Below are 24701 nucleotides of genomic sequence, written 5' to 3' on the forward strand. Positions count from 1 at the left end.
TATGATTTTTGCACCTACCTCAGTGGACATTATACTTTAACAAAATTTGACTTCAAGGAAAGAGCTGTTTTGAGGTGGAGACAGGAGTTGGAGTTAGACCTGTGGGCCACCTGGCACCTACACTCTGTGGGAGAGAGGCAAGGGGCTTACAGAGGTAGTGAAGGACGCTGACTAAGAGCACTGGGTTCAGAGCCAGACAGAAGTGGATTTGAATCCTCATTTTGTGGCTCCTGGCTATGTAAGCATCAGGAAAAGCCACAGATGAGACCAGAGATACAGTCAGGGGTCAGACCACGAGAAACCCTGTGAAGTCAAGATAAGGATTTTGATTTTGGTTGTAAGTGTGATGCAAAGTCGTTCCCGTTTATAGCACAAGTTCAAGGAGATTCCATAGGGATAAAAGAACAGGAGCTGTGCTCTCCTGGTAGAGACACAGCAAGACCTCAAAATGCTTCCCTTCCGTGTGCCACACGATGCACATCCTTATCTTAAAGGAGAAAAATGGCTGAACTGAATTCTCAGACTAAATCTTACAGTGGTGGCAGAAAAACCAAAAGGATGTGATGAGAGCGAGACCCTATAATTATAATCTTGAGACAGATTTTTTCACATTATGGTTGAGCATGCAAAGCCAGCAGCAGGTTTGGAAGCAGGTGGAATGTTATGTGGGGGTAAAAGGAAACACCTTTCTCTTCATGCTCATCAGAGACCCTACTTCCTCTCCATCCCCCTCCCACCTCAAAATAGAGAAAACTGGTTTTAAAACCCCTCTCACTGTCCTGTCACTACTACCGAAAACAAAGAGCCAAGGGACATACTCTCTTCTCCATGCTGGCAGAGGCCCGAAAATCACTTGGCCAGACATGCCCCCTAACAGAAACACAACGTCCTTACTTGGTCATACTCACTTAAAAATAAATAGGATTTTTAAAATGATAATCATGGAAATTGACATGCTTTCACTGTAAAATGAAATAAAACCAGCCCAACTCTAGTAGACAGTTTACCCTGAAAGAAAAAGGCACAAAGGAAATAAGAGGTAATTGAGGCTAACAATGAAAATAGCCATTTAAAAGTATAAAATGAAACATAAAATTTGATTGTTTAAAATCTGTACTATTTTTGGAGAGTTGTAAATATTAGAAATTAAGGAAGAATGAATAATCTGGTTTGTCCATTATGCTGACTTCTGGGAACTTTGACATGAGTGCTAATAAAAAATACTGTAAGGACGTGTATAACACCCATTACGTTCTACTTCTATAAACTTATAAACAGGTAATTTTTGTTCTCAGAGAATATGATAAACAATTACATAATATTCTTATTGTAATGGTGACATGCATAAGAATGTAAACATTGATAAAATATGCTAAACCTGCATCTTTTCACTACAAAAATTATCTCATCCTAAACTGACTGTTTTGATCTGATCATCTTTTAATTCCTGGGACAGGATGAGAAATTCAGTCTCGACTACGTGTTCTCTGACCTTTCAACACAAATACAGGAATAGAAAGCATCAGGAGCCTGAGAGTCACATCTCTTTCTTCCTCCATTAATTGCCGGGTGTGTTTCTCAGTGAGGAAAAAGAAACGAAAACGTTATATTTTTGGTGTCATCACAGATCGAAAAGAAAACCTGCTTTTACATTTCCAGTGTCATCACTTCACACATTACAACTAAGTGGCAACGAACACTCCAGTCTCTCCTTAACAAGTAAACATCTCAGGTCTACTTCAGAACACGACGACCCAGAGAAATGGTCCGCGTGGGGTCCAAACGAAGGTGTGGGTGGCGGAGTCCACGTGTGGCACTGAGCACTGGCTTCGCCAGTCAGTATCTCAGGGGCGCTACAAACACACTCTCAACCCACTAGGACCTCATTTTTCTCATCCATATAATATGATTAACAGTATCTACCTCCTACCATTCTTTGAATGATGTAACAGATAACAAAAAACACAGATGACATGAAATTGCCCAGCAAAGAGCTGATACTGTCTAAATATTATTTTCTTTCTCTCCCTTGTATATAGAAAGGAAATTTAACAACCCTATGGTATTATTTATTCACACCACAACTGTCAAAGTAGCTGCTCTTCAAAGTAGTCTTAGGAACTGGAGAATCAAACCATGAGTTGAAGTAGGATGATGTTTTTTAAAGATAATGCTTTTTTTAAAGACAGTCAACCAATTAAATGGAAGATGATGTATGTGTTAGCCCGAGCTGCCATAACAAAGTTCCACACACTGGGTGCCTGGAACGACGGGAATCTGTTTTCTCCGAGCTCTGGAGGCTGGAAGCCGGAGAGGGAGGTGTTGGCGGGTCTGCCTTTTCGGAGGCCTCTCTCCTTGGCTTACAGACGGTCGTCTTACAGCCGGGTCTTCACGTGCTCCCTCCTCTGCGTGTCCCCGGTGTCTCCCTGTGTCCTAGTCTCCTCGTCCGACAAAGACAACAGTCAGACTGGATTGGAGCCCACCCAACAGCCTCATTTTAACCTCATTACCTCTGTAAAGAGTCTACCTGCAAAGACAGTCACATTCTGAGCTACTGGGGTTTAAGGCTTCAACAGATGAATTTGAGGAACATAATTACAGGCACACAAATTCAGTGTGTGGGGTAGAAATCATTTCAATATTTTCAAATATTTAAATGGTTTTAACCCTAGAAGGAACAAAATGATACTTTAATAGAAAAGTTTTCTCCCCTTTGGCATTATTTAAGGTGAATAAAGTTGCCGTGAAGACGAAGTTAAGCCTTACTCACTACCCTGTCCCCAGCCCTACAAAGCATGACCTCCTCCCTCCCCCATGGCACTTACTCTGAATATTCGGGAAAATCTTGGAGTGTCCGTTACAACTGATTTAAAAAATAAATTGCTCACACCAAACCCACTGTAGGTAAAAACACCTCTGGGTACCACGTGGCCATTTCAGGGGTGGCCTGGCCCACGACAGCAGCTGCGCTCTCTGCTTTGGGCTAACCCCCTTCTGTACATAGCTTGTCTTTTTTCGTTCCCTTCAGCTGAGGCTGGGGGTTCTTAACCTGGCAGCTGCAGGTGAGGGTTGGGAGAGCCCATCCCTTCCCCGAAACACGCACAGAACGGTGTGCGGACCCACGGCATTTCCCCGCGGAGATGCTTCACAGGTCTTCACAGATCACTCAAAGGGTTTTGCATTCTGTCCTTCAATCATTCAACTAATGTTTTGATGTAACGTGTACTCCTATGTGCTGGGCACGGTTCTAAATGCTGGTAACACAGTGATGAACTATGAAGACGAGAAGCCCTGCTCTTACAGAACTAACACTCTCCATCCAAACAAGCCTAGGAAGCCCTAATCCAAGGCTCCTGGCCCCTTACAGCTGCCCCCCTCATGTTCCACAAACGAATAATTACTCTCCTCGATTATTTCACAAACGGGCATCTCCTGAGTCATTTACAAGCATTAAGACATTTTATTTATCATTAAAGAATTACAGGAAATCATGCTTACTACTTCTAAAATTGTATCTACATATAAACCTATATATACATATGCAAGCATAAATATATACATATATAATACACATATTTGTGTATACATACAATTGTATAAAATCTTTTCAGTTTTCAATTATTTCACATCTATGCATTTCCACCTTCTAAATAAAATGGAAAATTTATATTATTTCACACTCTCTTAGTGTCTTAGTGATTAAACAGATTTTGCTACACAGAAAACTGGACTTTATTTTTATTCTCAGCAGGATTTCTAAAGTAACTTACACAGGGTAGATATTCAGCAAACGTTGGTCCAAAGAATTCACGAAGTGCAGGATGGACGAATGGATAAATAAGTGAGCAAGTCCACATTTAGAAATGAAGGGTTTTAAAAGCTAAAATCCTGTGTGGTTATAAATAAAAACAGTACACAAACTAGTAATTGCAGGACAACACTTCATGAGAGAAACCCAATCGAAAACCATTTCCCACAGGCAGCAAGTTTTTGGCCAGGCTGCTTTCAGCACCTAAGATGCCGACAAAATGCCTGTTAACAGGCTGAGACAAAGAGCAAAGTAGCCCTGCCATCGTATTTAACCTCGTCTGTTACGTAAGCAGAAGCCATCAAGCCTTCGTGGCATTGGGTCGCCCTCTCTCCACGGTGCATGTCTTGGGCCAAGGGGACTTCACGTAGCTTTTCTTTAAAACAGCGCTGTAATTACAGGGCTACTGACAGAGCCACATGCAAGAGCCTTCGAAGCAGGAGCATTCGATGGGGCAAAAATCACACTTCTAGACTTGAATAATTTTTTCTTTTCTACATAGTATAGCATAGAATTTTTAAGGAATAAAACTAAAGTGTAGCAAAAATTGTCGGAGTCATGTTCCAATTAATCGCATCTGTTGCCTTTCCTTGGTGGTGGTAACTTGCTAGGGAGTTTAGGTGATCAAGTGATATAAGCCATTAGGCCTATAGAGATGTTACTGAAATTTTCCAGAACTCTTTTTTTTTTAATGCAATAATGACACTAGCCCAAAGGAACAGAAGACAGAGAAATTACGAACTATTAAGCGGACGAGTTAGCGTCTAGGGAATAACTCGGTCAAATTCGGTGCAGGGCACTTAAGGTAAGAACAGTCCATCACTCGCTCCCACTCACACAAGCCCACCAGCTGCTATTTGATGGTATCGCTTGTCTCTTTGTTAAAAAAAAAAAAAAAAAAAAAGCAGCCTTTAGGGATAGGAGGCCTGATGTTCTGGGCTAATTATAAGTTAGATAATTACACCTTGCTTAGCTACATTTCCCAAGTAGTTTTAGCGAAACTCCCTGCCTAACCCCTACACCTTAATTTTATTTTCTGCTGTAACTCTTGCCAAGAGCCGCAACGCACCGTGAAGCTGCCCTTTGCTTTGGAGCAGACGCAGGGACTGTGCCAACCCGTCGGTGGGCTAAATGACACCTGACAACACTGGGGTCTGATGCGTCGGGCTGTGATGGAGATGCAGAACCCGGGACCGTGTGCAAAGGACAAAGGGTCCTTGAAGAGGGGAGGGCATTTATTGTGCGCAGTGTCTGATACTGCATTTACATCACAGAAATCAGACTTGGGGGGGGGGGTGCCGTGCATTTGATTAATACATGTACCAGCTGGGTATTATAGAGAAAAAGTCGAAAATGCATATTGAATTTTCTAAGAAAGGACGGAGCGGTCTTTCCTGCAAGCCTGCAAGAGCGCCAAGACTAAGGTGCGCCTCCCGAGAGCGCAGGGCGGTGGGCCCTCAGGGAGAGGGCCCCGGTGCCTTTATTACGGACACAGGTGTGACAGCAAATGGCTTTGGTGACTAAAGCGTAAGTCAACCCATCTACTGTGGCAGTGTTACGGAACGGCACAGGCTGACAGACTAGAGGGGGGCTGTTTCAGATTAATAAGCAGTCACCAGGGGAAGCAGCTGAATTTCGAAGACCAGAGCACAGGAATTGTCTTCGAAGCCTGCTGCTAGCCCACCGCTACCCAATTCTGCTGTCAGACAGCTCGGTGAGGCCGCGGGGGTCAGCGTGGACTGTGGCCTTGCAGGGAACAGACCTTTACTGAAGTGGGTTAATAACACTTTGGCCAAAATTCTGTTTCCAGAAATAAAAATACACAGTTTAAAGTAAAAAAAAAAAAAAAAAAGGATGTTAGAAGAGTTACAGAAAGATAACAACATTATATTATCGAAAAACTGTATCAAATATGCAATAAAAACACTGGAGTTCTTGAGACAAAGGAAGGGAAAACACTGGAAATACTGATGTTTGGAGCTGGGTTAACAGGTGTGTTATAGCTAAGAAACGGCTGGGGGAGGGGGGCAGGAAGGCATGGAAAGGGGCCCAGGGTAGACACACACGGTCAGCAAATAGGTTTAGAGTAGGTCTGTAACAATCACAACAAGGCTGCAGCCCCTTGAAGACAGAGGTGTGGATGTAAGTAAGCACTTAGATCTTAATGTGCATGTCGGGGGGGTGGTAGGGTGCGGCCCAGGCAGGAGGAGGCAGACAAGGGGAGACTGTACGTGCTTCCATCTGCTCCGCAGCTCCCTCAACAAAGACCTCGACGAAACACATTTTCAGGGCTGACGCAGGTACAGTGTCATTTCAGAGGCTCACGGGTCTCCCTCCCTCCCACTTCGCTCTGGACACGGACGCTGTTGAGAACACCTTTAGTAGGGGATCACTGCCTTACGGAAGCAGCTCTCATTCATTTCTCAACCTCCCACAGACATTAGCTCAGGACCTTAAAGAGAGTAGATGGTCAGTAAACGTTAGCTCAGAGAATAAATGAGTTACTGAAGGAATGATGAGCAATTTCAAAATTAAATACGAACACTTTTAAATGCAAAACTATATGTACAAGGGGGTGCAGGGACTGAAACCTTTTTGTACGAAAACGTAACTGAGCGACAAATGTAGAATGTCCGGCAGCAGAGTCTTTCCCAACTGTCGAGAGGATTCGGAAGCCAGACAACGTGAGCGCTAGGTCTCACCGGGAACTGGGAAGGGAGGAGCGATAAGGGAAGGACACGCGGACCCTGGAATAGCAGAGGAGTCCAAAGGCTGGAGAGCCAAAACGTTTTCCTCTTCGGATAACCCGCTGGTCAGAAAGCAGGTACTTGCAGGAAGAGGAAGCTCTCCATTCAAAGGAAAAGGGTGTCAAATGGAAGGAATAAACTGCAAAAGCCAGACTTCTTTGGGCAATCTTGTTAGGGGCTGGCCTATTTACCACGGCAGTCTGTGCCTGAAGTAAAGCTGTTTGTCGGGGTCTGTCTGGTCCTGAGCACCACGTCGTAACCCACCCGCCCACCACTTTGCATGATTCGTACACAGACAGGAATGTTTTTTAGATAAACGGCATCGTTATAAGGGAATCTAAATCCCATTATATTAATTTAAGTATCATTTTACATTCTGAGGACATCCACGTAGGCTCTCAGGAGAACTAATGAATCAGAAGATAGAAAGTTGTTTTTAGTATTTGAAAAACACTGAGAAATTATTTGGTTTTGTTATTCTGTTTTCCACCTCATTTCAGTTTCTTTGTTATTCTTTCAAAGCAATCTCTTAGGGAAAAAAGGCATTATGCAAATTTAGCATCAAGTGATATTACATCACCTCATTAGGCAACATCCTGATAGGTTTCAGTTCTTTAAAATGAAACCCACTCCACTGCCCCCTTTTCCTTCTCAGAGGTAAATCTGCCATCAATGCTGAATTTAATATATCTGGCTATAAGTGAACTGCATTAGTCTCTAGTCACTGTCATCTGTATTTCTTGTGCTGGCTTTCTTTATAATCACGTGACAGCTCTCCAGTGGTGTTCCATGCAAACACATGGTTTGCCTTCAGTATTCTCAACAAGAACACACAGATGGAGAATCAGGTTTGCTCACCCCAATAGTGTCTCCATCTTAGTATTAGTATTTGTTATCACAAAGACTTCCAGAGAGCACATGGTTTAATTTGTCATATGACTCTTTTGCTGACCAAGTATTTCCTCATTTTCATAGTCAATTTCAAATCGGAAGCTCTAATATGAAAAAAATGATCAAAATATCTACAAAAGCTACTAAGAAATAAAGCGCTATATCTGCATTTTCCATTTGATCTCCATGGGGAGTCAGAATTCAAGTTTCCTAGCAATGAATGCAAACACCTCAATCACCATCATTTCCCCCCATCTCAGAACGGAAAAAAAAAAAACATTAAGGATGTAGTTATATGTAGGCCACATCTTTTAAGTCTACCCAATTTTCCCTTTTCTTTGTCTCTCCTATTCTTTGGAAAGGAAATTCCATTATCCATGTGCAATAATACAGCATTAGAAACATTTTCTCTGGCAAAAATATGGGATTGCAAAGGACTTAAATCATCTCTGTTGTCTTAGGTTGTCGGTGTTGGGGTCTTGCGGGCTTCCCTGAAGAGCTGTGAAAATAAGACTGGCCTCTGAGTTAAACTAAAATATCAACATTTAAAGGATTGGAACAAAATTACCACAAAGAGATGAAATGGCTCCCAGCCAGCAAGACTGCACTGTGCTCTGACTGACTCTATTAGCAGAACTAATTAATAAGGGACAGGGTCAGAAGGAAGCTGCAAAGATAGGCTAATATGTAGGAAAAGGGTGACGAGCGAGATGGACTTTATATCGGAATGCAGCCCAAGGAACAGGGAGGGCTCGATGGTCCAGGGACAGTCTATTCCCTTTAATTCTCAAATCGTCATCTGTTCCTCCTGCTCTGATTTCATGCTGGAGAAGCAGGCTCTGATTCTACACCTTCCAGGGGCAGCTCTGGCGGGTAGAGAACACACGTGTCCAGTCCCTTCGGCACTACATTCTTCACTACGCATCGACCCCCTGGCATCCTGCTTTGTACTCCGGCTCTGAGTGCACCCTCCTGCTTAGACTGTGCCGGCCAGGCCGTCCCATCCCTTCAGAAGCAGTTACCCTTCTCCTTGTAAATTAATACAATGGCATTTTGATTGCAGATCTCAATCTTGCAGACTCTGATTATAGTTGAGATCAAACTAGAGTGTGCTGGTAAATCAAGTTCTATCACAGGAATCTGACTTTGAATCGAAGAAAACTCATTAAGGTGATGTCAGATATCTTGAGAGACAGCCTTCGAGACTCTTCCATGTGTTCTAATTTCAGCTCCCAGACTGTGGTGCGGCAAGCTAAGTTTCTTTTCCTTTCTGAAACTTCTGTGCATAGGCAAGCATTTCATCTATATTCTCCTAAGAAGCTGCTTCGGGTAAAATCTCTGCTAAATCCTTTCTAATATAAGTGAAGCTCAGTTTCTTTGTTTTTCTACTTTCTTATTAAAAATGAAATTTCCAAGGCAGTTCAACATTATTTTTATTTTCTCAAGGACTCCTTTTTCATAGACCTTTCTCCTACACATATAACTCCAATTACATTTCTCCTCCGCAGGTCATTTTCGCTTTCTTTCATTTCTCCAAACCACGGCTACACATATTTTATACATTTTACTTGAGTTGCACTGTCCCTTTCTTGAGGTGATACTCAAGGCAGCATAAAAGCAATTCTGAGTGGCAGTAAATTACTGGGAGTTACGTATTTTCACACTATTCTTATCCAAGATGCGTTTTAAATTTATATTGGTGTATGTTACTTTGGATATTTCTCTCTCCTATTTGACCGAAGCCCACCCCTCCCTGCTGAATAACTCTCTCTTCTTGGTAAAATACTCTGGCTTCAGCTATATGGTGCCAAGTTACATTTAATTTTAATTTTTCCACCTTTTAATCTCAAATTCACTTGTAGTTAGCAAGTTAGCAAATTATGGCCAACTTTTAGTTATCTCCAGCCTGATTATTTTCCCCATAAATGCTGTTTTCAACTTTAACACCAGACATCTATTCCATGAGTCATTTGCTTCCTCTGCACTTCACATCAGCTCTGTGTACTGTTATGTTCAAGAAGTCTGTGTCACATAGTACGGAAGCCTATCAGAACTAACCAGTTTCTCATTTCAGGGACAGTTTGATGGAAGAATTCAGCTTGACGAGGTTATTTTTGGAACCCATGGAGGTTGTGCGTGTGTGGTATTTATGTATTTAGAACCTACAGAGATACATTATATTATTATGGAGACATATGCACTGGTATGTACTCCAGTGGGTAAGAAAAAAATATATATAGTGACAGTGGGTGCTTTGCTTAATCTGAACAGTATCTATTCTAAGATTGGAAAGAAGAAGAAGAAATGGCCTCGGGAAAGAAGGAAGAAGTCATTGCCATGGAATATTCTATAACTTCAATATTATGTTTAGAACACATTTTTTAGATACTGGTTACTCATATCTAAAAAATTATGTTAAAACATTCCAAAGCCAAATATTTATTTTTAAATCATCTACTATACTCATTCACCTTTTTGCTGCTTTTCGTTAGTTTGGATAATGTGTGTGTAATGATTCCAAAATTCAAACCCTCTGTTACAGTCTAGGAGACCAACATTTAATGACTATTCATTCAAGAAGGACACATTTCTTCCCTGCTCTGGTTGGCATTATTGCATTAATACTTCCTATTTTTACATAAAAACCTTATACGTTATTCTCTCAGTTCTCGTCATGCAAACTTGTAACTGGCTAACAGCAGAAGCCTGTCTGTCCGCGGTTACGTGCTAAGCTTCACTCAGCAGACTGGAGCATCTCATAACACGGGTCCTCATGATTTTGTTGCTCCGATCACCTTCCCATTTTGATGTTTTGACGTGAAACAAAATGAAAACAGTTTGGTTGCTAGAGACCTTTACAGGGCTGCCTTCTAAGAAGAAAGATGAATTGATCTTAACATTTGGGCTGACTAGATTAATACGATTTTATCAAAATTGTGAAGTACTGCATATAATCCACAGCCTGGCTGGACAGAACTGCAGAGCGGGCTGTCTGTTCTAGAGATTTTCCCACGTTCCCTCCGGCCTTTCCCCCCTGCCCTGCCCATCCCCACCCCCCCATACTCAGTCCCCTCCCTCCTGCTACCCAATGTAGAACCACCTCCCCTTATCCTCTCTCCTTCCCACTTGTAAGACCAAACTGAGGGTTATTTTATTCTTTTGACAATAAACCACTCCCACCCTAAGAGAATAAATCTCTTCGTCTCTGCTGGTTGACTTTTCTACCCGTGTCCAGGTCACAGGGCCCAGCCCTCAGGCACTGCCCTCCCACTGCCAGGCCTGGCCAGCCATCTCTGCTCCTCCTTATTCTAGTACATCTCCGAGCAACGTGTTGACAGCAAATTAATAAGGTGAGAACGCAGCGCTGGGCATGTCATGTGTGTTAGGCTGAGGGATACGAGTTTCTTCTGAAAAGATTTTTTTTAAGGTCGGCATTTTGTTTTCCTATCTGATGTCTGAAAAGAAGTGGATAACCTTTCGCAGCATTTTTCTATTTCATCAATACACAATTCACCTGTTCTATCTGAAATACCTTGATATTAAAAACATGAAAGTCAAGTGCTCTGTAGAAAGAGAGGCTTGCTTTTATTTTTCTCATATACAATGTTTTTCAATATGGTTCCAAACAAACTGTCATTGAAACCATCTTTTTAAAAATATACTTGTCAGGTCCAAATCAGGGATACTGAAAAACAAAGGTAGGATTTCGAAACGAAGGTTTTGCAGCTCTTATAAATGTCTCTTTTTGGCCTACAGCTTAACAAAAATGCTTCAGCCTTCATCTTTAACTATGCTGAGAGCACAAGCTAATTCTGCAGTCTGGAAGAAATTAAAAATTTCCCAATTGATTAGGGGTCCCACTGTGTTTTTCTCTTTCCTTCTCTCTCCCTCTTTTTTCTTCTCTCTCTGCCCCTCTTCCCCTCCCTCTCCCCTACCGTTCCTCCTCTCCTTCCCTGCCTTTTAAAAAAACATTTTGGTAGAAAATTCATGGGTTCAAGAGGCACATTAGCCTAGATTTTAATCTTAGTTCAGACTCTCAGCACATTTACTGTTTTTCCTTTGCTAAGTTAATTAACCCTTCTGAAGTTGTTTCTTCGGTTATAAAATGGAAATAGTGATTATCAACTTGCAAAGCTTTGGGGGTGGACGGAATGAACCAATGTATGTAAAGACCCATGGTAAACACTTACTACGAACGCCATTTCCTCTCCATTTTAACATTATCTAATTTGGAGATGATTATTTTAAAGTATGATTTACTCCAACTATAGGTGATAATGTATTTAGCCTGAATTCCAGATCCAATACCAAGAGCGGGAAGACAAAAAAGAGTCATCATTTCCTTTAAGAGAATACAAGACCTGGGATGAAGACCAGGCAGCGGTGGCATTCCTAGTCAACCGACCCCGCAACGTTATTCACTGTCACATAACGCCAGGCGCCGGCTTCAGTAAGCAGTAAGCAAACCCAACAGGGTAACAGAATCCAGCTGCCACTTGGGTGACAGTATTTTAGAGAAGTTTCGTCACTCACTGGTGGGAAAGTAACAACTTAGAAAGCATACACTCTTTGAAATAAAATTTATCCATTATTTCATCCATACGCAATTCTAATAAAAATGAGTTGCTTTTAAACTCTGAACGTTTTTAACATTACCTTTCCTTTTCACAGAGAGGGGATCGGATTCAGTTATCAGTCAACAACCAAAACAAGATGGCAAGATCATGCTGACGGGGTGACAGAGCTGTTCTGCAGCTTTGCTGAGACTACGGACACAGGGTGGTCTTATATGGATCAATGGAGACGCTTCCCTTTAGGCAGAAGTCTGAGTGAATACTGAGCCATGAATGCCACATCCTTCGTGGACGCATGCCAGCGTGGTCAAAATGTGAAACAGAGGTTTCTACAGGTGCTTTCCTTTTTTTTTTTTTTTTTAAACAACATGGTCGATTCATTCCACTTGCCGCCGCTGTAACCATGTACCACGATACTGCAGCATCGGCAGCGTGACACCAGGCTCACACACACCCCCGGGAGGAGGGGAGAGAGGGCTGGGAATAAAAGCTCCCTCAGCGCCTCCAGCAGGTGCAGCTCACCTGTCGACGCCGCCGGAGAGGGGCGCGATGCGCAGCTGGGGGGATAAAGTGGGGCTCCTCTAGGGTTTCTCACTCGTTTGTTTACAAATACGTTTTCTGGCTGTGATGGCCAGTTTTATGTGGAAACTTAGCTAGGCGAAGGCACGCAGTTTTCAGCCGAACATGAGTCTAGGTGCCGCTGTGTAGGTATTCTGCAGATGTCATGAAAGTCCACTGCTAAAGGACTTTAAGTAAGAGGGGTCATGCCAGACAACCTGGCAGATTCAAACAGGCGTAAGGACCTAGCGCTGAGCCCTGGAAGCAGCAGCTCCATTCATGGATGGTAGCATCAGCTCATTCCCGAGCGGCCCAGCCTGCCTCTCCTGGCAGCGCCCAAACGCGCGGCTGGTGGCCAGGCTCCTCCGCTGTGTAGACCAGCTCCTTGCAATACATCTCTAACTGTATATAAATATCTTATAAACTTGTTCTGTTTCTCTGGTTGAACCTGGACTGAGACGCTGGCCAACAGAACTCTGAACCCCAACCTCCTCCCATTCTTAAGCTTCCCCAGGTAACTCCTGATCTTTCCCCCAATGCAACCTTTGAAAACAGGGGAGGAGGGGTTTACCCAACACAAAATACACAAATCAAAATTTTAAAAAAATTATTAAATTCTAAGTTTATTCCATCTTTTATCTAAGATGTACCAGTAAAATCCTTTAAATATTTATGACATATACAAATGGACTATTTTCATTATAAAAATGCTTCAGTCTATATTTTAAGGCACACGCTATTTTAAAAAGTATCATCTTTGCCTTCCTTGTATTCTGACAGCACCTAGCAGGGTATTTTGTATTCAATAACCGTTTGCTGAATAAATGAGTAATTTCTCAATAGTACTACAGATATCGCCCAGAGATTCTTACAGTAAGACTGATTCTGTTTCTCAGTGTCCTGTTTAGGACAGATATTTTTAAATATAATTTACAAAGTCTGACCAATTAGGTTTCATCCTCATTTTATAATGTCATTAAAATGGATACTTTTAAAGATAATATACAAACAAAAAAGGTTCATGATTTAAGTACATGAGAAGACAACTTCCAAATTCTGCAGAGCGATGTAACTTCAAAGTTCTCATTCATTTCTACTTTAGTCATTAAAACAATGAAGCTACACACACACTTACAGGAGCTCACAAAATAAAGCGGCAGCAATAAAAACAATCTTTGTCAAGTTATAGAAGGTTAATGTTCTTCAAAGTCTCTCCTTAAAACTCAAAACTTTGGCAACTTGAAATGAGTACCCTCTCAGTAGAAGTCAGTCAAGGTACCCTCAATAAATCTAACCTTAGATTAGTTTATAAATCAGGAAGACTGGACTTGGCAAAGAGCACTTCTAATTATAGACAGAAGTAACTGACAAGAGGGAACCTGTTCTTTCATGCTGGCTGAAGAGATGGGGTGGGTACAGTTCCGGCCAGCACGAGTGGAATCCTCACTTTGGTGAGCTCTCTTTGTGTTCACACTTTCTCAGTGTGTCAGGAAGAAAGGTTTGTAATGGGCTTGATCTGCATTTGAACCCCAGCCTTCTCACTTGCACTGCAGTGACCTTCAGTGGGTTTATTCACCTCTCTGGGCCCTGTTTTGCAAGATGGAAATAATAAAATCTACTTTGCATAACTTTGAGAGTTAAATGAGATAAAAATGTCAAGGATGGTATTGGTCAATAGAACTTAATGAAAATCTCTACCCTTTCCTTGATCTCCTTTCTCAGAGCAGGTGTTCATTCTCTGCCAAGGCAAATTCCATACTTTCTTTTCTCTCCTGGGACCTATTACATTCCTTTCCTGTCTTTTGTTTTTAGCCTCAGCCTCTCCATCGTCTCCTGCATTTATAAACTCGCTCAACTCCTTCATCCTTAAAAATATTTTTTAAAAAAATCCCAAACTCTTGCTTAGGCTCTGCCTTCCAATTAAGCAGTCATTCTGCACTTAGCCACCCCTTTACCATGGGACCTTTGGGAAACCTTCACTGTCCGTTTCCTTTTCCCATTCGTCCTTCACTGGCTTTAACCACCAGACCCCACAGATGTGAAACTCCAGTGGCCTCGCAATAGCCAGAGCTAGGGCCTGGCTTCCTTCTATGTTTCGCCACTAATCACATCTCAGTGTTCCTGTTTCTGTTTTTTACTCGTCTATTGTTAAACGCTCATTTCCCTTAGCTTCCCCATATAAGGCTTTTCTAATTTGATTCTCTTCCTATTGCTCTGATCATTACTTCTGAGTCCCTTTACTTAGCTGCATCCTTTCCTCAAATCACTTTTTTGAATCAGCATTTCCCTCCTTCGGTTCCTTCTTGCTCCTCCCACGACCTTGATGAGTCATCTTATGAAGGCGTCACAACTGTTCGTGGCCACCCATTTTATCTTTACCCCTGGGTACATGGGAAAAGTGCATTTCCCCCTCCCCTACAGCTACTCCACATACGAGCAGTCACAGATCCTGTTTATTTTACTACCTAACCTTAAAAGCAAAGTCTTTCCTCTTAATTCCCAGCGAGCACCCCGTCACGCAGTTGCATCCGTACCCATGACACTGAGCCAGATGGTGTCTTCATACAAACTCTGCCCTTCCTCCGTTCTGCTCTCCACATCACAGCCAGAGCTCCCCTCCTTACAACCATTTCAGTTGCCCTTCCAGTGGAACCCTTACCATCACGCAGAGACTCTGCACTGATCTCCACCCCTCTCTCCCTTGCCCTCAAGTTCCCTACTGCAGCCATCCTGACTTCTCTCACTTCCTTCTGAGCACCGAGCACCTTGACCTGCATCTCAGAATCCTGCACATTCTGACACCTCAAACCTGGAAGCCCCCTGCCATTTTTTTTCTTAGTTAACTCATTTGAATCCTTCACATCTCAGGTGATACATCACAATTCCTGATCCACCCGAGACATCGAGTATTTGTGGATTAATTATTTCATTTAATATTCCAGCTGAGACGTCCATCCACACCACCCACATCGCTGACATAGCCCCTGTTCTCCCCTGGGACCATTCTGTCCCTTTCAACTACAGTGTCCTCGATGAAGATGCCAGCTGCCTGGCTGTGGGACATCACCAGATTTAATTTTCTAATTTTACCTCTTAGTTATTATTATCTTCCTTGCTCGTCCCATTTAATTATATCCTCCAATTTTAGTACAATTATTTAACACAATAATTAGATAAATGATTAATCTTTTGATTAATATATTGACTAGTCACAGTAAGTTTCATTTACTGAAAAGGCCGATCTTCAGTTACAGCTGAACGACATTTTATCTATGTTGTTTCAAGAGTTAAGCATCATGGTTTCTTAAAACGCATATCATAAACTTGGAAAATTCACTTTCCTGATAGCTTCCCCAAAGTTTAGAATTTTTTTTTTCTAAAAATAGGTGATAAGTTACAATGCCAGAGTCATGTTTTCTTGTCTTCTGGATGCCACTAAATCACAGGTTGGTATCATTAAAGTATACTGAATTTTACGTGGCTTACTTTATAGGCGAAAATTGTGAACATAACTCCTTTTCAACAGATACAAAATCTAATAGAAAACTACCCAAAAAGATGGACAATTTATATTGCTTCTTTCAACAAAAGCAGCAATAAAACTATGACTTACGAGAACAAGACTACATTGAGGAATTAAAAGAAATGAAACACTGGGAACCAATGAAAACAACACTAAATACAGTCAGAAAAATAGAAAACATATCACCTTTATATCTCTATAATTAAATAAATATTTATATATGTGGGGCATAAATACTTCAGCAGAAAATTCTTAATTAAAAAGTATAATGTTTTGTTAAATAAATATAATGACTGCAGTGTATCTAAGATATAAAGATATTTTAAAAGCAGGCTAACAGTTCTTGTCCAAATATAGAGAAATATTTTTCCATCTAAAAGCATTAGGATTGTTGACTAAGACTTGACTTAAGTGAGATCTAATGAAACTTTCTCCTGGAGTCTAATTATCAAATTCAAGTTCTTAAGGTATTTATTTCAGAAGTAGATTTATTGTTTAGAGATTTCTGCCTTTCATTAAGTTCAAGTATCAGTATATTTGCACTTCTGGGGATATAAATATAAAACATTTACATCCTTTTGGTTTTGGATAGCTGTTCATGTTTTTTTCTCTTTGAGTAGAGTTAATTTGTTTATTTTCAAATTGGCATGGAACAAAATTACTTTATTTGTTTTGTTTCTATGTCTTTTATTAAGTTGATTAAGGATAACTGAATTAATAGTTACATTGCAAGAAGAGACATGACCGTAAGGAATGGCAAAAGCATTACGTTAAAATTGATTCTTTCTTAAAAATTTGTAGTAATGAAAGAAAAGATAACATTGCAGTCATAAATTACTATCCTTGTAAAATTATGAGAAACCATTAATGAGTAACTCTACTTTTGTTAGCTAATGGAATGGTACAAGCAAACATTTATCAAAATAAAAATGAGGTCCATACACACACAAAATCAAGTCTTAAGTGTCATTAGAAACGATAGAGCCCCAGATGAACTCTTGAGGGCAAGGCTCTTAAAATAAAGAATAACATTTTAAGTGCAGAGCTATTACAAACCCATCTGATATTCATTTTAATTGCCACGACTATAATGAATATACTTTGTATTCAAACAGATGTCACAAGTACTACTACAGAAGTTCCAATATAATTCAGCCTTAGTTAAGAACAAGTAAATGGATATTTAAAATTGAATGTTACCAGGAAGGAGGGAAAAAGCCAATTACAGCAAACATTAGCTCCTGAAAACAGCAAATTAAAGATTTTTATTAAATTGCGTTCTTTCTTATTTGGACACACACAGAAAACAGTAATACAGGAAAATTTGCTATAGCAACCACGCCTTTTCCTTGCCTCAGCTATTCTACTGATTAATTAGTCTGGAAAACGGAGATTGGGATGTGAAAAGTGACTCAGAAGGGCAGACTGGAACTCACTTTACAATATTTAGTTATGAAAGGGATTTTAAAAGGACCACCATGCCAATTTATTTCAGCTGAAGGAGGAGGTGGTTCTGCATGCCATTTTATTTCAACTGGTCAGACAAGCCCCAACATTCCCTGTAATCCTCTCCCACATTGAGAACTGACACCTTAAAATCCAACACAAGAGACCTCACCCATAAATTAAAGATGGTATTTTTCAGTGAACGGCTCACAGAATGACCCATGGGTATTTGTTAAAAGCAAACATTCCTGGGCCCCAACCAAGTTCTACCAAGTCAGAATCACACCACGGGACTCAGCACTGGAACAAGTAGCCTAAAATTTCTATGGACTCATTTGTTTTAAAACTGCTTGAAGGCTGGATATATTTTTCATTTCTTTCCAGCCAGCAAATATTTATGAAGTACCCTATGTGAGTGAAATTTTGATACGTGGAGAGTGTCCCAAAAGGCGAGAAGGATATGCTAAACTTATTTTCAAAGTACAGCTTGTTATTTACAATAATAATCTGCAAATATCAGGAAACACAAATAAATCAGTGTGCTTACTGCACAGATGAACAATTCACGCCTGATTTCAATTTAGTAGTTCTTCCCCTGAAAAGGTGTCTGAAGGTTGAAGAGAAGTGTGTTTAGCTCATTATTAGAAAATGTAACTGAAGTATTGTTTAAAAACACATTTATCCTATGTTTCCTGATGTTTTTCAACATCCTGTATTTTCAGAAGGAGGGCAGTAAGCATGGGAGGCTACTTCGTGGCTGGGGGAAGAGACAGAGGGTCCCAAAGAGGGAGGGGAAGGAATGAACTGCAAGCCCAGCAGCACTAAGGGCAACTGTTTCTCTGACCTCCAAGCCAAACACTCCTGGTGCCCCAACTGTAAGTTAAACTAGTCTGGAAATTGCATTGTGTTTTTTAACCACCAGAGCAAAATTTAAATAGTAAAAGTTGATTTTAGAGTTTATAGGAAAATGGAAGAAAATAAAGAAAGTAAAGCTGATGATACCAGGTTATTTTTCTGGTCAGCAGCCTTCCCTCACCCCCATCATCCCCTCCAGGACCGAAGACTGAGATCTTTGGAATGAACTGCGATGAGGAGCCCTCACGCTTGAAACCGAGTGCGGACAAGCTGATGGATTCATTAACCGTGCGGAGTGCCCTGGAGTCTCTATAATCCTCGGGCGACTCTTCCTAGCACTGAAAATGGGACCCAGTACAAAAAGGCTGTGATAAGTGAAGGTGGATAGAAAAACAGTTGTAGGGGCCCTAAGGGATTCCCACTGCCCGCAGCCAAGGTTCTCAGAGTGGCTTCTAGACCAGCAATATTAGTACCACCTGGGAACTCGCTGGCTGCTGGACTAGTCTCAGGCTGGACGGCTTAAACCACAGTCATTTATTTTCTTACAGTTCTGGAAGCTGGAAGCACAAGTTAGAGGTGCTGGCCACCTCCACCTGGTGAGAGCTCTCTTCCAGGCTTTTCTTCCTTTTCTAAGGCCACCAAGCCAATCAGAGTAGGAGCCCTGCCTCCTGACCTCATTGAAACTGAGGGATCTCCTAAAAGCCCTGTCTCAAATACAGTCCCACTGGGGGTTAGCACTTCGACTTATGAATTTTGGAGGGACACAATGCAGTCCATAAAACTCATTACAAATGAAAATTCTGGAGCCCGCCTCAGACCTACTGGGTCAGAAAGCCAGAAGTGGAGCCCCGCTGTTTGTGCCTTACTAATCTCACCAGGTTATCCGAACGCACACCAAAGCCTGAGCAGGACTGGCCTTTGGGGAAAATTTCCAGCATCGCATTTCTCTTCCTCCACCATTGCTCCCATTTTTACTTTCCAACCTTATTTCTTACTGCTCTTCGACGTGAGCGCTGCCTCTGCTAAACTACTCCGCACAGTGGCCTGAAGGATCATTCGTCTTCTGTCTTCCAGACTCCCGTTTACTCTCCTTCACCGGCCTCAAACTGTCTTTCGACCTCTTTAATGACACATCATTCTAACATCCCAGCCACGGTCACGTCTTCCTTCTCCAAGTAGCGGGAGCCCTAACTGTCTGAACCACTCATTCTCGTATCTTACAGATTTCACTTTCTTAGAGTTCATAAGGTACACTTTTCTGTAATTTTAGCACAAGTCTTTGCACATAAAAAGCACTTAAATCTTCAAAATATTATAAACTGTCTTGCTTATAACTTCTCCCTACAACACGGGCTCCAATACATCACTGATTTGGGGGCAACTGGTCTCCAGCATAATGCCGCTTCCGAAGTTGCTTAACATTAAAAAGTAATCAATGTATTATTTGCTGTTTATTAAGTCCTTACGTGCATTAAGCCCTGTAATAAGCACTTAGGGTATACTGCCTCATTACAGCCTCACAGTCACCCTGAGATAGGCATTAGGATCCCTGTTTGCCTGAAAAGACACTGGAAACCGAGGCACAGGAGTTCAATGAACTCGGCCAAAGGCACATACTTGGGGGGTGGCAAGGCTGAAAACTGTCAACTTATGTCTCCCTGACTCAGGGCACATGATTTATTTCTACTATGTTACACTATAGACAGAGAGATTTCGTTTTCTGTCAACATATTGACTTTACTGCCAGGAACCCCAGAGTGTACAGCCCTTGTGGTAAAGATATCTCCAGTGTACCCTCTGTAAACTCGGTTTTCTAAATCCCTAACGCACACGCGCATGCATGCACACACACCCTGAAGCATTGTTAAAAGTAAGCCATCATGAAAAAAAAAAATTAGGGCAGATTTCTTGAGCCCAGCAGATACTGTTAAACGACTGTAGACAGCAGAGAGCCCTAAATTCTACCACTGATCTGTGAACTGTTTACCTGCAGACAGCCTTTGGGATTCTTCCATCTTTACATAAAGACAACTGAAGAACTCAAAGGGGACTACCTGAACGTTCACAAGAAGCTCTGATAAACGTTCGCCCGAAGCCACTACTGATAATTAAGCATGAGAAACACTCACATACACGCACCTATGCATGTAAAACTGGAAAACCTCTAAATTAAAGACAGTGGAATTTAAAAAAGAAAGTTCAACGTTCCGAGCTTCCTTCCCTCGAAAACAAAGCGAGTGGCTCCGGTTTCCTTTCACAGCTGCCTGCACTCGGAGGACCGGACTGCTAAGATAATAAGCCACACCTGCTGGACTGTGCAGGTAATTCCAGCCACCAGCTGAGATAGTAATTAAAAGTAACATTCCATGCTCAGCCTACCTGGGGTGTTCAACAACCTCGACATCTTGCAGAAGTAGGAGATGTACTGCTCACAGTACTCAGCGCTGCTGGTGATGGCGCTGATCTGGTCCATGGAGGCGCTGTAAACGAGCTGTGTCACTGAGTATTTTTCTGGGTTGTAGCCCACCACCGTCGTCTGCATCTGCAAATCGTGAGACACTATGGTCCACACTTTGTCCTCTGTAGGGGGGAAGAATGCCAGGACAATGGGTCATTAGTATGCAAACGTGTCTTCAAATTGTCAAAAAATAAGTGAGCTACACTTTGCTCGTGCTTTCCCTGAACTGCTGAGGAGCAGAGGTAAGGAGAGCAATCCTCAAAGTAACCCCTACCCTTCTCTCACACCTAAATTCTGGTTATATCAACAAAGGAGGGAAGTAATATTTTTTATTAAAAACAAGTACAAGAATTGCTTTTAATAAAAAAAAATATTAAAACAGAGACGAACAGCCTGAGTATCTGGCTGATGCTCTGAGGTCCGCAGCACTGAAGGTGAGGCCCCCTGGGTTCGGGAGCCTTCCTGACTCTGTAACCCCGCACTCCTCCCGTAGGACAGTGTCTGCTTCTTCCTCGATGAACTAGGTGCTCTCAAGCTTCTGGGTCTTTGTCCGTGCTGTTTGCTCCAATCAGAACATACAGCCTCATCTTGTCAACAAGTGTTCTCTCCACCCTGACCTTTCAGGTCAAATTAGACACCATGTGCTCTGTTACTGGCACGCTCTACACACGTTGGATGAAGTAAGTCAGTAATCATCCTGGTGTTTTAGACCCTGAAAGTTTCCATGTGTGAAAAGGAGAAGCAGATACAAGATTGATGAGGTTAAATTAACATCCTATGTACTTCTGAATGCGAATCAGAAGCATCTCTGTGAACCCAGGATGATGTCATCTTTTAAAATGCAGACATATGCCCTAGCTCTGTCTGCTGAAAATGTCTCCAAACAAGGACCAGTCTCTGGCACCAGGCTGTCATCACTCAGTGTACTATTTTCCATAGAGAAAAAACTAGGCTCCCAGAGAAATGGCTGATTCCAGGGCTAGAAATGGGTAACAGGAGCCTGGAATGTATTACGGTCACATCGGAAACAAATTACTGGAGACAGGGCAGTTCAACGACCCCCAGGGCCGCAGAAAGATGATTTTAATTAATATCAACAAAAATTTCCCACAATAAATTAAAATACATCAAGTATATTTAATTCCATGAGTTCATTAAAAAAAAAAACAGAAATGTTTAATTTTGGAAGACGTTAGATAACTAACTCGTTATTTTGAATACTGGTAAACAAAGACAAATAATCCAGCGTTTAGTCTACTTTACCTTTATGAACTGTAGTGTAATGAAATGCTCCCTTTATGGAAATATTTCAGCTCATAAATAAAGATAAAAGGATAGAATTGGCATCATTTTGTTACCTGTAACAAGTTAGTGTCTAAGTAGGATTATTCCTGGCTGCTAATATGACCACAAGGGAAACCAGAGGAGATGTGTCTCATGGGGGGTGGGGGTGGGTGAGCTGGTACACAGCACGACAGTGGAGCAGTGTGGACAAAAATCAGACATTGGGTTCACCAGGCTTACAGATCTACCTGCCAGCTTCTAGAAAATACAGGGGAAAGGGGAACGTGTTAAATGGCACCAATAGGAAACAGGAAAATCCATGTTGTGGAAAACTGAATACATCATACAACCCAGTTTTTCAACAGGCAAGTGATAGCTTACAGGAGAAGGAAGAGTGGGGGGTCAGGAGGGAGGAAGAGAGAGACAGAAAGACAGACAGACTGAGAGAGACAGAGACGTCCAGAACTTGCCCCTCATCTGCCTTCCTATTTCAGAAAATGGCAACTCCATTCCTCCAGTTCTGAGGACAAAAGCCTCGGAGACGCCCTCAGCGCTTCCCTTGCTCCTGCACACACCCGGCAGCCTGTCGGGGAATCCCGCCCGCTGTACCCTCGGTACGTCCTCAGAACCTGAGCACTCCTCACCCCCACCCAGCGCTGCTCTCGTCCCAGCCCCGGGGGCCCCCTCCTGCATCCCCGCCAGGCCCTCTAACCAGTCCCTCTTGCCAGCCGCCTACCTCACGCCTCCCCCGCACACAGCAGCCAGGCCAAGCCCCCTCCAGTGCAAGTCAGATTCCGACACGGCTCGTGCTCCCGGGGCACCGCTCTCGCTCACAGTAAAAGTCTAGTTCTTCCAAGAGCTCCGGCTCCCCCTTGCCGCCCCGCTCATCGGCCCCTCGCTCCTCCGGCTGTGGCCACGCCGCCCTCCGCACGTTCCCCGACAGGTCGCCGGGCCCCTCCCTGGAGCCGCGCACGTGCTCTTCCCTGCGTCGCGCGCCGTCTGCCCGCAGGAGCCCGCGCCCCCGCGCCCACCTCTCACCGCTCAGGCCCACCCCCGCCGCAGCTGCCCGCCATCCCCCTGCCTGCTCTGTTTTCCTCCGGAGCATTTATTTCTATTTTAATGTCTGTCTTCCTACATTAGAAGGAAGAAAGCAGGGATTATTTTAATCCCGTATGCATAGTGCTTACAGTGGTCATTGGCACATGGTAGGCCTTCAAAAATAATAGCTGAATAGAAGAATGAATTAACACAAATAAAGAAAATACAAGTACTTGATCTGGGAGTTTCTTAAAATCACTTTGGTTCGAGTTCTGCCAAAACTATCCTGGGAGACTCTGGGCGGACCGCTTCCCTCCTCCAAGGCCGAATTCCCCTTCCTCGGTTAGCACGCGCCTCCAGCAGAACGCGTCCCCGCGCGCTGTTCTTAAACCAGTTAAAACGAGTTTCGTTACGATGCCCCCCGGAGTACAGGATCATTATTTTTCCAGTTTTATCTTTGGCTTGATCGGTACTACTGTCCTTTAGATTCTCTGACACAGCAAGAAAAGCTACAACGTATTTTGATAATTCTGTCACTTTCTCACATGATTCTGAAAATAAACCGATGGTCATTTGTATCCAGAACTGCAGGTTTACCTTCATGTAATTAAAAATTCATTAACTGAATTAGGTTATTTTTATCTCATTTCTGTCACAGTCACCCTATGGCACAGAATTCTCAAATATTTGACACTGTTTTTCCTCCCACTCTTCCTCCCTCCTTCCTCTTTTTCTTTCTCTTTTTTTCCAAAAACAAATATTTTTCAAGAGCCTTGTCCTGTAGCTGTGCTCCAGACCTCCCTTTAACTCATGATGGAATCACGTTCTAATCGGACCCTCCTTTAAAGTATCATAAGCCCCTTTTTAACATATACAAAATAATGTTCACAAAGGCAAACATCAAATTAGCAAGTAAAATAAAATGGTCACCCATTATGGGATCTGTCGATAACCTTAAAAACATTAATCCATTTGTTAATATTGGTGACTAACATTTTAGTCCCAGTGACTTCTTGGCCCTAAACTCTAGTTTCAACCATCTCACCACACTTATTTCAGCATCAAATCCCTGTGCATTCTCTCTTTGGATCTGTTTTACAGCCCACTCATTCATTCAACAAATATCATGTACCTACTATGTGGCCCATCCAGAGCTAGGCACCAGTGAAGCCACAGCAAAAAAGAGATTCATAAATGTTTGCAGCTTATAGTCTTACATTCCAGTGGGGACAAGTAAACAGTTATACTAAGCCACATTAAAATAATACACACAGCAAGTGATAATGGTGAGGAGAAAAACTAGATCAGGGAAGGGAAGCCTAGGCTGTGTGCATGGGGACTGCATTTTTAAACGCAGAGGAAACCATAAAAACCCCAAGAAAGTAATATTTGAATAAATAAAGTAGTTATTCAGCAAGCCATGTGAATGTCTAGGGAAAGGTATTCCAGACAGACGAACGCAAATGCAAATGTTATTCTAATTATTCTAATTCTGGAATACCCTAGGTATCACTCAGGT

At 42.3% G+C, this 24701-nt stretch overlaps 1 protein-coding gene across 3 annotated transcripts in view; it reads right to left on the reverse strand.

Moving 5' to 3' along the window:
* CNTNAP2 (contactin associated protein 2) overlaps positions 1–24701 on the reverse strand; it is a 1833097-nt gene that overhangs the window by 593079 nt on the left and 1215317 nt on the right. For all 3 annotated transcript variants that reach the window (XM_064487267.1, XM_064487269.1, XM_064487268.1), the window contains one exon: positions 20782–20982. In XM_064487267.1, coding sequence (XP_064343337.1) covers positions 20782–20982 — 201 coding nt within the window. The remainder of the gene's footprint in view (positions 1–20781; positions 20983–24701) is intronic.

Source organism: Camelus dromedarius, chromosome 7 (assembly GCF_036321535.1).
Source record: "Camelus dromedarius isolate mCamDro1 chromosome 7, mCamDro1.pat, whole genome shotgun sequence".
NCBI classification, from domain to species: Eukaryota; Metazoa; Chordata; class Mammalia; order Artiodactyla; family Camelidae; genus Camelus; species Camelus dromedarius.